At 37.9% G+C, this 15,639-nt stretch overlaps 1 protein-coding gene across 1 annotated transcript in view; it reads right to left on the bottom strand.

Annotated features, from left to right (window-relative positions):
• Positions 1-14,315, bottom strand: part of DLG1 (discs, large homolog 1 (Drosophila)) — a 134,751-nt gene extending 120,436 nt beyond the window's left edge. The window contains exon 1 of the mRNA XM_014945881.1: positions 13,707-14,315. Coding sequence (XP_014801367.1) covers positions 13,707-13,736 — 30 coding nt within the window. The 5' untranslated portion in view covers positions 13,737-14,315. The remainder of the gene's footprint in view (positions 1-13,706) is intronic.
• Between the last annotated feature and the right edge of the window lie 1,324 nt (positions 14,316-15,639).

Raw genomic sequence — 15,639 nt, 5'->3', positions numbered from 1 at the left:
TTGACAAAAAGCTATAGGAAATCATGTTTTGTAAGGCAGCTATGAGACCATCTCACGTTTTGGAATTAAAAAGGCCCAGAGTGGAATCTCTTCCCCTTCTTCTGATGTTTTGAAAGTATTTCAGCACTACTGAATTCCAGCACTACATGTAAATGCCTTTACATCTTTAGTTTCCACACAAAAAGTTCCTAAGCATTAGAGAGAGGTTACAGAAATAACTAGTATGACTACTATGAAATCCAAAATCCAACATTACTTCTTCCTAGCTGGAAACCACCAGAATCAGAAAACCTTCAAACCAGACTGGGAAAGAACTGAAAATAAATGGTTCCTTTTGCAAGACTTCAAATTTGACCCAGTAAAGAGAATGTAAATGCAGCAGATAGACTGAAGCCTACCTGACCTCCTCTGTTAAACTCACTGCAGAAAATTAATTTCATTGTATTGGTAATATCTCTATGTGGAGAAAAAAAAAAAAAAGGGTGACTGTATTGTGAACAGACTGTACTGTGACTAGACTATAACTCAACAAGGAAGTCCCTAAAATCAAGAAGTACTACATTACTTCGAACATATTTAACATGCCTAGAAACAGTCTGTGGTGGGCTGACCCTGGATGGCAGGTAAGCAGCAATGCAGTCACATGCTCACTCTCCCCTAGAGGGATAAAGGAGAAAATAAGAAGAGCAAAAGCAAAGGGGGAAAAACCTCATAGGTCAAAATAAGTAAGTGAAGAGGAAAAAACCCAACCACACATACAGGTGATACAAGCCAAATCACTAACCATCTCCCACTAGCAGACCGATGGCCAACCTGAGAACAGCTACTTTGGAAATACTTCCCCCCAGTTGTACTGCTGAGCATGATGTTAACAAATATGGAGTATTTTTTCCAGTCTGTTTGGGTCTGATGCTCCAGCTGTGTCCCCTCATGACCTCTTGCCCACCCCCCAGCCTACTTGCTAGGGCAGTAGAGAGAGAAACAGAGAAGACCTTGACACTGAGTGAGCGCTATTCAGCAACAGCTAAAACATTAGTGTGTTAATCAACAGTTTGTCACAATCTAAAATACAGCACCATATGGGCTCCTGTGAAGAAAATTAACTCCATCCCAGCCAAACCCAGTACCAGTCTGACCTGAAAAGTCCTTTACAATTAAGAACCGCAAGATATTTGCATTCAGAAACATTGCTGAGATCACTCTTAAAAGGGAAGTATGTGATTATTCTAAACTTGCTTTTGAAGTGTTGCTCCCATCTGTCCACAGAGGAGAAAAAAGTGTATTTATTTGGCCCCAGATAGTTCCACCCAACTCTCAAAAAGATTTCTTACGAACAACAGACACTGAATCCCAAAGATAAAACTGATAAACTGTAAGAGCTCATTAAGTAACAGACCTTCTGAAAGACTCAAAAACTTTATGCTCTTGTTTTATCCCCTCCCCACACCCTCCATGAAGTTTCCACCCAGTTTGTATTTCAAGTGGATGGACTCTAAACTCAAGTGATAAAGGTTAACAGCCAACTGAGGTTATACTTTCAAGGCTACACTCCAGGGGAAAGACTGAGTCCAGGAGGGTGTGATTAGCTGGGACTGCTCTCCCAGTGTAAAGACCAGGCTGGAGCAAGGATCCAGTTTGTCACTCGGGATTGTTCCCTGTAGGACCAAGGCTGACTAGGCTAAGTCTATCCTCCAAAACATCTTTTTCTTTATACATCTATTGGGCTGAGACAGAAGGCTAGTTTGATTCAGACTGTCATGCGGGAATTACTGGGTGTGCATAGGAGTAAAGAGAGACAACATCTTCAAGGTTTACTCCAGAAGGGATAACGTATTAAGATCTTTCAACTATTGAAAGACTGCTCAGGATCTGAGTCATCCCATTCTATCTTTGTGAAAGAGCTGCTTTTGGGGCAGCAGTTTTCAGCAGTGGAATACCTTTTAAATGGTCAATGCAATATAGCCAAGAAAAGTAGCTCTGCTGCTGAATAACTCTCAAAGCATTAATCAAGCATCTGTGCCTCCACTGGAAAAATAAGGGCACACAGACCAAAAAAAAAAGAAAACGAGGGAGAGGAAATACACTAGTAATACATGTCTTTTATCTGGTGAAGCCCCATACTACTCCAGATTCATTTCAATAGCCGTTCATGCTTCCTTAACACAACATCAAGAAGAGACTGCAATTTGACATGTTTCTGCTCTACTGCTTTGATGTAGCACCAATAGAATAGAGGCCAAGAGCCTCTCATACCCAGTGGAGATGAAGTGCTTGCACAATACTGGTAACTGTGTTCCTTTCTTTCCCACTGCAGACAGTAAGAAGGTTGTTCCAAGAGACAAACACAAGTCAGTCCTCCAGTCCCACCACTTTCAACATAGTGAAAACAGACCACGTCTCAATTATAAAATAGTTTACTGAGAGCAGGACAGAATCTAGGCAGCAATATTGTTCTGTAGGCGCTGTAGTATCTGCCACACATTTCTGTGTGCACATAGGACTGTCACTAGGTTCTATATAACAACGGTTTTCAAAAAGACTTCTTAATGCCACAAAGTTGGTGCAATTGTTTAAACGGGAAATTCCCATAGTATATTTCTTCTGTCATTTAATAGATTTGAACATTTCGAAACCAGAGATGACTCCTTCCTCTAAAAGGGAAAAGATCCATAATGCTACTATTCAACTCCAATAGATAAAACAATTTTCTAGCCTACAGTTTCAATTCATTGCAACTCCATCACTTTCTCCATCTTAAAATGCAAATCCTCTCGGATTGCCATCTCGGTCCAGATGGGAAGGATACTGGCAATTTACACTTTGTTATTAACTAAAAACAGATAAAGAAGGCTGTTCTTGACTGACCCTCCTGCCATCTTCTGGGAACCTAAAAGCTCAAGGGGAAAGCTGCAATAAGGCACAGAACAGACAGGCAGGCACAGACCAATGCTTTGAAAGGCTTCTGACAGAGCCTCTTGAAGCTGTCTCACCTAGGAGTTAAGGCATAAAGCACATGAATATTAAATCATAGTTTTTAAGCTTAGTAAAACATTTGCAACATTAGCTTAAATCAAACTTAACTTTGGTTTAGAATTATATCTACTGTCTATGAAGCAAGCTTTCAAAATACTGATCCTAGACTCAATCCTACTTATCAACCCTGGAACCTCTGCATATTAAAACATTTTTCTAAACCACAATACTTCGGCAGGAATCTAGGGCAATGCACACACCAGTCCTTAAGAAACACCAGCAGCTGTTGGCAAACTAATTGCACAACTCTTCAAAACTGAGTATTTCTTCTTAGTACCTTGCTTCTTATATACCTTGCTACAGAAAATAGTGCCCTACTTCAGCTTTGAAATCACTTCAGAGTTAGGACCCAAATAACTGAGTGAATGTGACAGCATATTATAGCAAATGTAGGTCATTCTCCCCTTCATTCTCCCCTCTGTTGCCTTTGAAACACCTAGAAAATAGTACCTTAACTAAAAAGATAGAGGAGTTTTTAAACCACAAAGTGGAGGAAAGCTATTAGCTCAGAAGAATAGAGTTCCAATTTTCAAAAATGAAACTTGGAGAAAACCAGAAAGTATTACTTCTCTGTATAATTTTGAGGTGTTCACAAATCTTGCATATTGAAAACATTTCCGATCATCTCATGTAAGAAAAGTGGCAACAAAAAAAAAATAATCAAAAAAGCACAGAGAACAGCAAGATTAAAGATACTCAGTGGATTCCATTTGAGAAGATTGAACTGACAAAGCTCTTCACCTTATAAAGAAAGCAGCGGAGCAGGGAACATGATATGAGATCTTTAAAGAGATGAATGGCATTATAAAAAAAGCATATAAAAGCAATTACCAACTATTTAAGACAACACAACAAGCATTAGCAGGCAATTAAATTATCTAGCAGATGTTTTAAAGCAAACAAAAGAAACTACTGTAGAATTCATTGCCAAGGACATCAAATATTCAAAAAGGAACTCCAAAATAGTAAATCAAATGTAGACCAAGTTCTAATAAAAATGTCTAAGTGTAGTCACTATCTCAGGAAATCTTTAAGATGCTGCCTGCTGGAGTGGGCACCTGTCCTTTGCTTACAACATGAAACTCAGAAACAGTGTCACAGACTATATGAAGTTTTTAAGTCTCATGCTATACACGGTTTTTTTATACATGATACCCTCCTCAGTTTCTGTGCACTAAATGTTTAGCAGGAATGAAGAACTTTGCATTATTGTTATTTTGCCAAAATAATTCCTTTTTAGTCATTAACCAGAGATTGTATATATCTGAAGGTGACCTCAGGTGGTACATAAGAATCATGTCTCACACTAACCTAACAGAGAAGGGATGAGCACTTGAAACTTAGGAAGCAGAAGAGCACTTTTCTTCCTCTCTCCCCACTCCCCCCATTGAATGTGACCCCTCAATAAAGCAGCCAGGTCACAACAAAGCAAACTTCAGTTTCTTTCACTTTGGTTCTTATGTCACTGCCACCACTGAAAAGAGGCTGTGTGAGGCAACCAAGGAATTCAAAGATACTAACCTTATTTCAGGTAAGACATTAAAGAAAAAATTTCAAGAGCAACTTTGAACCTGGAAAACTCATGTCCAGGCGAGTCCTATAATTTTCTTTTCAAACTGTATTTCCAACTCTAGTCAAAGTGGTCTTATAAATGCTTGGCATTTGAGTGTAACCACGGAAGTTAAGATGCAAGAAGGACTTCTGTCAACTAAACCAGTGCTAAGAGAGAGAAAGAAAAAGTAAAATAGTATTTTTTGAAGCATATTTTGAACTGGTACAAGCTAACTGTTACGAAATCAGCTAAGACTTAGTTTTTGCAAATTCTGCTACACATTGCCCAAAATTAACACAAGGTACAACTGAACTAAACCAATAGGAAGCAGTAAAGAGGATGAAAAGCATTGCTGCACATGAGAGAAGTGGAATATATCAGTAGTTTCTAGAGAACAGTCCAACATTAAGGAAAGCAGAAAGGGCTAACCAAGGCATAATTATTGCTACATGCATTATGGGCAGCAGCACACTCAGCCCTTTTAGCAAGACCACATCAGCTGGAGAGTAGGTAGTTCAAGATGGCAGAGACCTTTGCCAACTGAACTCTTCATTAACTTTTGGTTCATGGCATTTGACAGCTCGTTGTTTATAAGGAGTATTTGTACTCTGAGTCACCTACTACTGGCAGAACATTAGAAGCTCAGATCAACTCAAGGCTTCCCCCTGGGTGTCTGGAGTATTGGTTAGAGATGCTAATACAAAGATGAAGAGGAACAACAAAAGTCAAAGGGAAAAAAAATTACACAAGGTTTAACACACTTGTGCACTATAGTGTCTACATAAGCCATACACTACAAAAGGCAGGTCAGACAGTTTTCACATTTCTAGTATCTTTATTTGATGTTATAAGGGAAGTCATCATACAGAGTTGAAGACACTTTCACAGTACTTGGGTTGCTGAGGACACATAAGTTTAAATTAAGAAAGGAAAAGGATATAAACAGTACATGCCAAAGTTTGCAAAGTTGCCAGTTCCCATATTACAGGAAATCATTACCTAGGCTAATGAGGGCTGAGGTAATCTAATTTTAACAAAAATAACCACGCACATATTTTTTGTGGTGGCTGTGGAAGGGATATTAAATGTATACAGGAATTTCCAAAATAACATAGGAATATAAAAAAATACAGTATCAACCAAGATTTTACAGCTTCAAGATCAGTAAACCAACAACTTAATTCTAGTTCTGTAACCTGCAGGCTCATACTACAATTCTGGGATCTTCCGTACCTTTTTAAAGGACCTCTTCATGTATTTCAAATCTCGGAGGGCTGAGAAAGCCTTGCCAAGTTCTCTAAAGCGTAGAGACCCACATTGTCTCGATTTTGTTAATCTGAGAAAAACACTTTATAAACAGTAGAGGGCAGCATTTCTCTACTTCCACTCGAAAGCACTTCTCTGCTTGCTGACAGAATTTAAAGATAAGGATGTGAAACATGAGAGTCTATAGTAAATTATGTTCCTTTTTCCAAAGACTTTATTTTACAGAAGTACACTCCAAGGCCTACAAAGACAAACTAAAAAATCCATTATGATATCCATGCATCAGAATTATCATACATGTACTTTTACAACCCTTTTGACAGGAGTGTTACATTAGAATAAGCTACAAATAGCACTTACATGATTCTAGATGAGTAACAACTCTCATTTTTGGATCCAACCCAATCTGATGCTTTTTCTTCAAAATTATGTGAAGTGAGAATGATTTTTCTGCTAGCTCTCTCAAACAATCTAAGCCTTTAATAAATAACTTGACATGATCTTTAAAATCATCCAGCTACATTATAATGAGCTTGTGTTATCTACATTTTTTTATAAAAGGCTTATTGAACCAATTGCTCTAGCAGCAAGGAACCTTTTGATTTCCACCCTTCATTTATTTTGGCTTAACTCTAATTGTTCCCATTTCAAAATCTTCTCATTTGAAAAGCCATTCCCATCTTTTAATTTTGGATAAATATTCCTTATGTCATCAAGACAAGCTCTTCCACCTTTCCCACCACCACCCCTCTTTCCCAGACAGCCCTAATAGTACTTCCAGCCCTGTATGTACAATTTGGAGTGGCACTTAGAGATCTCCACCTCCTCCAAATATCCTGATTGTATCTAAAGAGCATTTCAAATCAATCAAAATAAGATCAGGAATAAAGTTATAAAGGCCATGCTGCTTCTAGCCCAACTTCAAACTTTTCTCCAGTCACCTGAATTCCAGTCACTTGCATAAGACATTTGTGTACATTTGATCCTGTAAATAACCATTAGGAAAGTGACAAAATAGAAAAATTGATGCATTTCTCACTATACAAGAGATGATGCTTATTTCCAGGAACTTTTCTACAATCAGCTTTTAAGATGCATTTATTGATAATGAGTCACTAAGATAACCACTCTTCACTTTAACTGAAATTTTTACAGCATATAAAGAGTCAAACTTCAACAAAACACCCCAATGGCTAAAGTATTCCATAGCCAAAGGGAAATAATTGAGTGTACAAAAGTGAAAGGTCATCATTTAATTACAAAGAAAAATGGACCATGTTAATCATTATAACACTCCAAGGACTTCAGAGTTATTACAAAGAAATAAAAACCAAGTGGATGAATGCAAGAAGCATAACTGTTCGGTTCCAGATTCACTGCTACCACATTGGGCAATCCACCACCCAGTTGGGAGAGCCCAAGTCATCAGAAGAGCCTTCGTAGTCTGCTTCAGAGAAAAGCTCTGGAGCTTGAGCTACACCACATGCACATCATCTATCACACACACAACATGCAAACAAAGCATTCCCCAGTGGTGGTGTCTTCACCAGGTAAGAAAGGCACTCCAACGTGAGTGGCTAAATGCAACTACTGCACTGATTATTTTTCCAATAGGAAAGAAAGAATAGGCCACAGAGGAATGAATATTCATTGCAATAGAGTGCTCTGTCTCAATGGCACATTTTAGACAAACTTGAATGGTGGCTGGTACACTTGGCCTTACCAAGATAAGGAAGGAGCAAAAATGTTCTCAACATATATTATATGTGGGCACAAGTAAAGCCACTGTTAGAGGACACACAAAGACCGAAAGAAGGAACTAATTATTGTTCTCATATTTTCACACAACAGAGGGGAGGGGATTATTCTTCCAGGCAATATGGGTTTGTCACTAAAACACCCAAAGGACTGTTCATTCTCTGTTGGGCATTTAGATGAGTTGAGAAAATGCTGATTATTCCTACCCACATTGACCTTTAAGACAGCAGCCCTCAGTTACACTTCTACTCTGTATTAGAACTTCATTAAAGCCCATCCTTCCCTTCTCCAAACCCATGATGCAGCAGCATACGGTCTTCAAAGAACTGTATCTTAAAAAAACAAACACAAAAACAACAACAAAAAAACACCAAAAAACACAAGAGAACTTAACAAGGCTGTATATCACTTAAACAGTGATAGTCTTCACCTGAAAACGTCTCCAATGTTTCACTTTTTTTGATCTGGTAAATACCAGACCTAGCAACAGGATTCTAGTAAAGTTATTAGCACTTATGAAAGTATGAGTAATACCCACTGACAATAAGTCAGGCTATGATTAAGCCTTGAATAAACTGTAAAAACACCTCATGTTAACAAAGCCTTGGTGCAACTTACTGCATTCACAAAAGAAGTGATCAAGCACAGGGCCAGCTACTAAAAGCAAACCGCCCAGTGGCACAGCAGATCGTCAGCCGGTGAGCTCAGCCATCCTGAAATCTCACTTCAAGTATGAGAGGAAACCTTCTGGGTTTTTTTGCCATCAAGACATCTAAATACCTCTGCCTACTGAAGGAATCATGCTGGAAACCATATGTCCAACTACGAACAACCCTACGTTTATTCACCCACTGTTTTCTCCCACTGTTTTCATTACAACAGGAAACTATGCCACAGCTGTTCACTCTGAGGGTCCAGTTTCAAAGAGAGCAAACATTTTGATTCTGGTGAAGAGAGAATCACTGCTCTCTTCCCCATCTCCTTCCAAAAGTGCTGAGCTGTTAAGTCTTATCATTTTACCTGTCTTTTCATAGGCAGCCAAGTCAATTTAACTGCTCAATACTTTCCAACTTTCCATCCCAGCAGCTACCTTTTCCAGGAGCTGCTTTCGCTCACTACATAGCAGAAATGCATGCACCAGGTTCTACTAGGTTCTTAGTAGATGAGCAGTGGGGGAAAGGAGGTAGAAGCACCCTCAGCAGCAGCAACTCAATAGATCAGTTCACTGTTATACATGAAGCCATAGATCCAATTCTTCTCCCACAGTAAATAAGGACAGCAATGCAAAACTGATCAGGAACAAGTGTTTCGCTGCTCTGCTCCTGCAAATCCTACCTGGAAAATTACTCAGGTTATGATCATCAGCTTCTCTGAAAAACTCACACGTTCCGGCAAGGCAAAAGGAATTGTGAAAATGTTTTGTACGGGTCTTATTTACAGGATTGATTTCAGAAAGTTATTCTTATTTTTCAGTGTTGTATTCAGCATCTCCTCCAATCTAAATATATTCCACGTCATGTTCTCAGAGTCAGTACACAAGATGAATTATACAACTGCTGGAAATATTTCTATTTTACAGGCGTTTGTTTTATCTGCTCTTCAATCAATTCCTAACCAAACACTCTCAGAACTGGTGCAATAACCAAATATAAGTAATTTGTCACTTATTTGTAGTATTAACTAGCAGCTTTTACTTTTAAAACAGGAAGGGAAATAAGTATCAACTTAAGCACAAGCACACAACGCTCAAGAACTTCATGTAAGACTCATCAGCACCATATGGGTATTTGGAAGTATGTGGTCCAACTATCTAGTTTTGTCAAGAACGCAAACTCGAACAAATAGAAACTTCACTGCTGCCTCTTCCTGAAAAACAACATAATTTTAATAACTTTCAGTTTATCAATGGTATGACTCATACTTGCAGTCATTTAAAAAGAGCAAGTAAACACATGCGAACAAAGATTCTCTGTACATGAAGCACATGCCACAGATCTATACCTTTGTTTTGTATTTTATGTGCATTTTGGTGAGACTAGACAATCTAAGTAAGAGAAAGTCAAAGATTACTACAGAGCAATTGCCTCTGGACCAGGAAGTCCTCGTTGGTGGTCTTCCTGGTGGAAACTGCTGGTGGCTGACAGAATACCAAATAACATGTTAAGAGAAACTTAACTCTGAATTTAAGAGACTCCTCTTAAAAAGAAGTTAAATGCAGAAAGCTTATTATATCTTGTAATCAACACATAGTAAGAACCTAAACTGTTACTAATGTTTTGCCTTAAATTAGTCTATTTTCTCAGGCTTTCTTAATACTGCTTGTCAGATTTTGCATATCAGGTCCCTTTCTCATCTCCATTACCATCACTCTCTGCCACCTTCAACTTCTTGGTCACTCTTGGTGTCCTTACTCATCTTCAAAACTCAGACAAGTTACCTACAGTTCCATCCATGAAATAAAAAATATAGTACTTAAGTTCTCCACCTACAACTTCTGGATTTCACCAACCTCACACTCTCTTATGATGCAATGGGCTTCTCTATTTGCCACATAGGGCTTAGAAGCGAGATCCCTTGCCAAAGACCGTTCCCTTCAAACTTTTAAAAAGCTTGTTCACAATCACAAATACACACAGTTGGGACATGATTTCTCCTTATACGACCACAAGATCAATACTCCCTGCTTGTATTACTCATTGTTTTTATCAAATACCCTTTAAACCCACCTGTGACATACATTACTCACACACTTGGTCTCACATCAAGTAATTTCTGCATCAAGTTTACAAATAAAGGCTTAGATATTATTTGTTTCCATTTCCACACAATTGTCTCTATCACATTTTATTTACTACCAACATCAGAGTTTTTGGTTGCTATGCATTGCATTGTAACCTCTCCTTATGCTTTTTCAAACACTTTTTAGATCATATATGGAATATAGAAACAAGTACTACAGTAGAGAGCCACCAAGATAGTCAAGTGGTTGAAGCACAATGAAGAAAGGTTCAAGGAACTGGGTTCATTCAGCCTGGAGACCAGGAACTAGTAAAAGCCTTCTGTCTCAGAGGAGGTTACCAAAAACAAAGCTTGGCCCTTGTTGTCCACAGCAGGAGAGACAACCTTGAACTGAAACAATGCGAGGGGGTTTACAAGACCTAAGCAAAGCCTTAAGTAACCTGGTCTGGATTTAATGCTGACCCTGCTTTAAGCAGGTAGTTGGACTAGACCACCTCCAATGCAAGAGATTCTGTCATTCCTTTTTGCACTTGCAACTGGTAGGTGAGGAGGCAACTGGTAGGTGAGGAGGCACAATTCACTTAAGTTGAGGAAAATACCAAAAACTGACAATAATAACAACAGGACTCTGGCCTACAACACTCCACACACCAAGTGAGGAAATCTGCAGGAATCACACAAACCCAGTATCATCTTTACAACTTCAGCCACACTGGCTGTAGTTGTGCTTCCATGTTCAGGCACCATGCAGCCTCCCACCTTGCACAGCCACATCACCGTGCTTGTCCAGAGAGAGATGACCCAGAATTTATGATGGATCATGACTTAAGTTGAACAACTTGGGGAAAAAACCTTCATCTTTCACCCTTGGTAACAGGCTGATGCATCATACATGCTTCCCCCCTCACAATACTGGGTTTTGGCTGCTGTCAGAAACAAGGTACTGGACTAGATCACTAATGCTCTGGTAGAGTCCAAGCAGCATGCTTCTTTGTATTTTGAAATAAAAATGGTATAAAAGAAACAATCTTTTGCAGCAGTCCTACTAGAAATGCTATTTGAAGAAATTTCATATCACTTTAAATTTAACTGTTTTACTGAAAGTACACTACTGTACAACAAGCTAAGAATGACTGCTCAAAAACTGCTTTTCTGGAAAAATTAATTAATTTTCGCATTCTGTATTTTTAAGTGCCATGAACTCATTTAAAACTGTTACTTAAATAAAAATCATTACTGTAAGCTCAGCCCACGTGCTTGCTCTTAATAGTATCCATGGTTGCAGTGATGCAAATTTGCCTACCTACATCAAACCAAATGTGCCCACATAAGAAGGAAAAAAAATACTGTATTAATCAGTACACTTTGCACTAGAATAGGACAAAGTAAACCAGCTAAACCTTAGAAGGCAGAACAAAAAGTAGTTTAAGGACCTGTTTGCCTACCGTCACTGGATCTTAATTCTGAACTAAATAAAACAGAATCAACGTTCAAATTATGAAAGATTTCTCGAATTCACTATAAAATTTATCTCACTGGGCAACAGAGTAACAAACGTTTCAAATTGTTTCCACCTCGAGGTGGAGAAAGGGGAAGCATTTAACACTAATGCTAATACTGTCATACATTTCTTTCATGCTGATTCCAAAATTGCCTTTTATGCATTCAATTTCCATTATGTCTGAGAAACAGATTTATACACAAAATTAAGGAATGTATTTTTCATTAGATTACAATGTTCGAGTCATCAGATGTACACATGTTCACAGGGAAGCAAACAGTCCTTTTCTAAGTCCCACTTCAAGTAAACAGCTTTAGTTGACGCTACAAGGCACAGCAGCATTTAGTTAAATGAGGCCAAAACTTCACATGAAACAGGCAGGAAGGATTAAGTGCTGATGACTCCAGGTGGAAATGCACGATCAGACTAAGCTCATCTAAAACTATGCTGTGCAGAGGATTATCTCTTCCTCTCCCGTGCAGCATCTCTGTGAGCACTCTTACTTGGTTAGCACTCAGAGACAGGCTAATCGTATTAAAAAACAATACTTTTATCCCCAGAATGTTTTCTGTTGGCTTAACTTTCATATAAGTTTTCCTTCTGCTCTCAGACAAGTAGATACGAGAAAGCAAATAAAGGCACAAAATAAAACTAGAGTTGAGCAGTTCATTTATAAAAAACAGCACTGTCCCTCCCTTTTTTCAAATAAGTACAGTAAGGTACATATTCATATAATCAAAGTCAAGGAATTAATATAGGATCCAAATCTCACTGTACAACAGAATATTTTAAAAGAAATAAAGCATAAATGGCACAAATTAATGTAATTAATCAAATATGATTTTTTTGTTTTCTGTTTCACTTCCAAGAAAACCCACCTAACAGCTCAGGCATCAGAAAGACTCCTTTGCTGGTGAGAGACAAAGTAACTTGCACCCATTCCAATCAGCCTGTGCTTCCTTGTGTCAGACAGACTGATAAGCATCTCGACCTTTTCTTTTATAAAAGCTTTCACTAAACCCACATAAGATTTGTAACATTTTTGAGAATATTATTCTACCTCCTGAGAAGGATATTTGTACGAAGAAGTTTATGGTTTCAATTTATCCAGAAAAATGCTAGAAGTCAAAGTAGCTTGTTAAAAAAAAACAATGAACCTGCAGCTATTTGAACATCCAGGGAAAAGGGAGCAATACAGGAAAATAAAAAAGCTTCCAAAACATCAAACTCACCACGTCAATATTTCACAAGTACACTAATAATACATTCTGTTTATGCCTCAGATTTTATCTTTAGCAGTTACAAGTGGACTGTATTAAAAACAATTATACACAAAACTTTGTCCTAGCACAGAAGTAACAAGACTAAGCCATCTGGGTGTCTTCAAAGCAGCAAGGTGTCAAAATTAGAAAGCATCTTGAAATATATTCATCCATAACAGAACTTCCCAGATTCATCTTATTCTCTTTGATAATTATTTTAAACGTGTCCTGATAAAGGTTATGTAAAATATCATTTGGAATTCCTCATTCTGGAATAAAAAGCAAACTACTTTTTTAACACATTTAGAGTGAATTTCTATAGAAGAGTCTTGCTGCAGAATGACAAAAATTCCTCATTCTACTACACTTGAGCTTTTCAGTATGTGCATAATTAGCTTTTAGAAGAATTAACATCTGTGATTGATCTTAGCAACAACTACAGAATTTATTTTGGCAATCTGTGCAGTTAAAGTTAAAAACATCAACCCTAGAAAACCATCAAGACATTTTCATTACAGGTAGACAAAAACCGGAGTAAAGATTCAACAAGAACTTTCAAGATTGTAGGCATTAATCAAAAGCTTTATCACCTTACCTTTGTTGTTACAATGCATAAGCAATCCATCGTTTCAGCATAGCAGGTATCTTTCCAAACATTTAAAAGATTTATTTCCAATCACAGCTAAACACCATCTCAACGGAATGAGAAAGAGCACACTTATTTAATAGTCAAAACAGTAGGATGTGTGCCAAGTTCCCCTTTGGATTCATTCAGAGGTAGAAACACAGTGGAGAAAAAAAAAACAAAAAAACAAGCTAAAATACAGATGCTTTAAGTTTCATGAAAGATTCTTAATCTATTTTGATTATCTACGTCTGAAAAACTTAAATTTGTCCTTGAAAATATCCTACAGAAGATGTCAAATCCTATTCCATACCAGTTAAGTACCTCCTCGTAGTCTATTTCATATACTCCTCTTTCAGGATTACCTAACACATGAGCATCATAGGGAATCATTTGATGAAATGCAATACAAAATTATTTTACAGCAAGAAATCTCAATCCAGCTTTTCTTAGCTGGCTACGATTTCTAAAATGAAGTGTTTGTTCAAAAATAGTTTTGGTTGCAAGCAAGTATTTCTCCTCTAACGTCATTTCAGCATTTGCCGACTGCAAAATAACTGATTTCTTAGGCAGTAATGAATGGAATATTCCATGTAGAACAGGGAGAGAAGAAAGTGGCAAGGAAAGAGTAATGCATATTGCAAGAGAAATGCTATTTTGAGCCTTGAATTAACCTAGAATTTCATTTCCATTTGTAAGGCTGTAACGCAGTGACAAGGCAAGGTTTGTATGCACAGGCATTGTCTTCTCAGCCTAATTAGCACAGCTGGGAAAAGTCAAACACTTGGGCACAAAAAAACCCTATGTACTATGAAACACTAAATTGTCAGTTTCATACATTGGTAAGAACCTTATTACATTAATTACCCACAAGAGGCACTGAAAGCAACTAGTTAACTCATTTTCCGCTATCTTGTCCTATTAGGTCTCCCACTAACACCTTTGCTACAAACACAATGAAGTACATTGAAAAAATTAATAAATAATTGCAAACTATTAAATCTCATCTGCATCATTGTGCTTTTAGCACAAGCTATACAAGTAGCCAAACCGATTATATGTTGCATCAGCAAACTCTAGAATATACCAAGTATGCATTTAGAGCATTCCCACTATTTCCTTTAAGCTTTAAGCAACTTTACTCCACTTGATTCCCTGGCCCTGTCATATGTACTGGGGGGCGGGGGGAATGACAACAAACCCCCAAAACCGCCCCATAATAGAAGTAGTGAAACAAGAAACAAAAAACACCACAAACACACTCCCAAAAAATAACCCAAAAAGCAAACCACATCCCCAAAACCCCTAACCATTAAAGAAAAGCTGAACTGCACACTGGTAGGAACTATCCTGTTCACCCTGAACAGAATTTAAAGGTAACTCTTACAGCATTCAGCCACCAAGACCAGGATTTTTACTTTGTGTGTCCAAGTCAAGCTTGAGAAACTTATCATTTCCACATTGTCTATAAAGTCTGTAAGGAATTTCTACTATGAACACCTTTTTGCTGCTGCAGAGCAACAGTGGGGAAAAAAACTGCAACATTTGGATTGATAAGGCTCAACCAAGACAAAAGTCTAAAAGTTCTGACTTCAGAAAGCAGAACAGCAAAGCACCCATTAAGCTGATGCTTCGTCCTCTTTGTCAGAATAAGAAAAAAAAAATTACTCTCATAGCTGAATGGACACAAGATATCCCACATACAAGTTATCCTTGAATTTCCCAAGTCTTCTGTTGGGAAGACTGCAAAGTTCAGGGAAAGTGACAAAGTGCAAACATCCAAAAAAGTAGCAGAAAGCAAAGTAAATGTATTTTTAGGTGGCTTAGCACATGTCCAGTGTCTTGCCCAGAAACATCTCCAATGACTAGTCCAAGACATGCAGTCAGGCAACATGTACATTTC

Source organism: Calidris pugnax, unplaced genomic scaffold (genome assembly GCF_001431845.1).
Source record: "Calidris pugnax isolate Ruff unplaced genomic scaffold, ASM143184v1 scaffold111, whole genome shotgun sequence".
Taxonomy (NCBI): Eukaryota; Metazoa; Chordata; class Aves; order Charadriiformes; family Scolopacidae; genus Calidris; species Calidris pugnax.
This window is presented reverse-complemented; position numbering and strand designations above follow the sequence as displayed.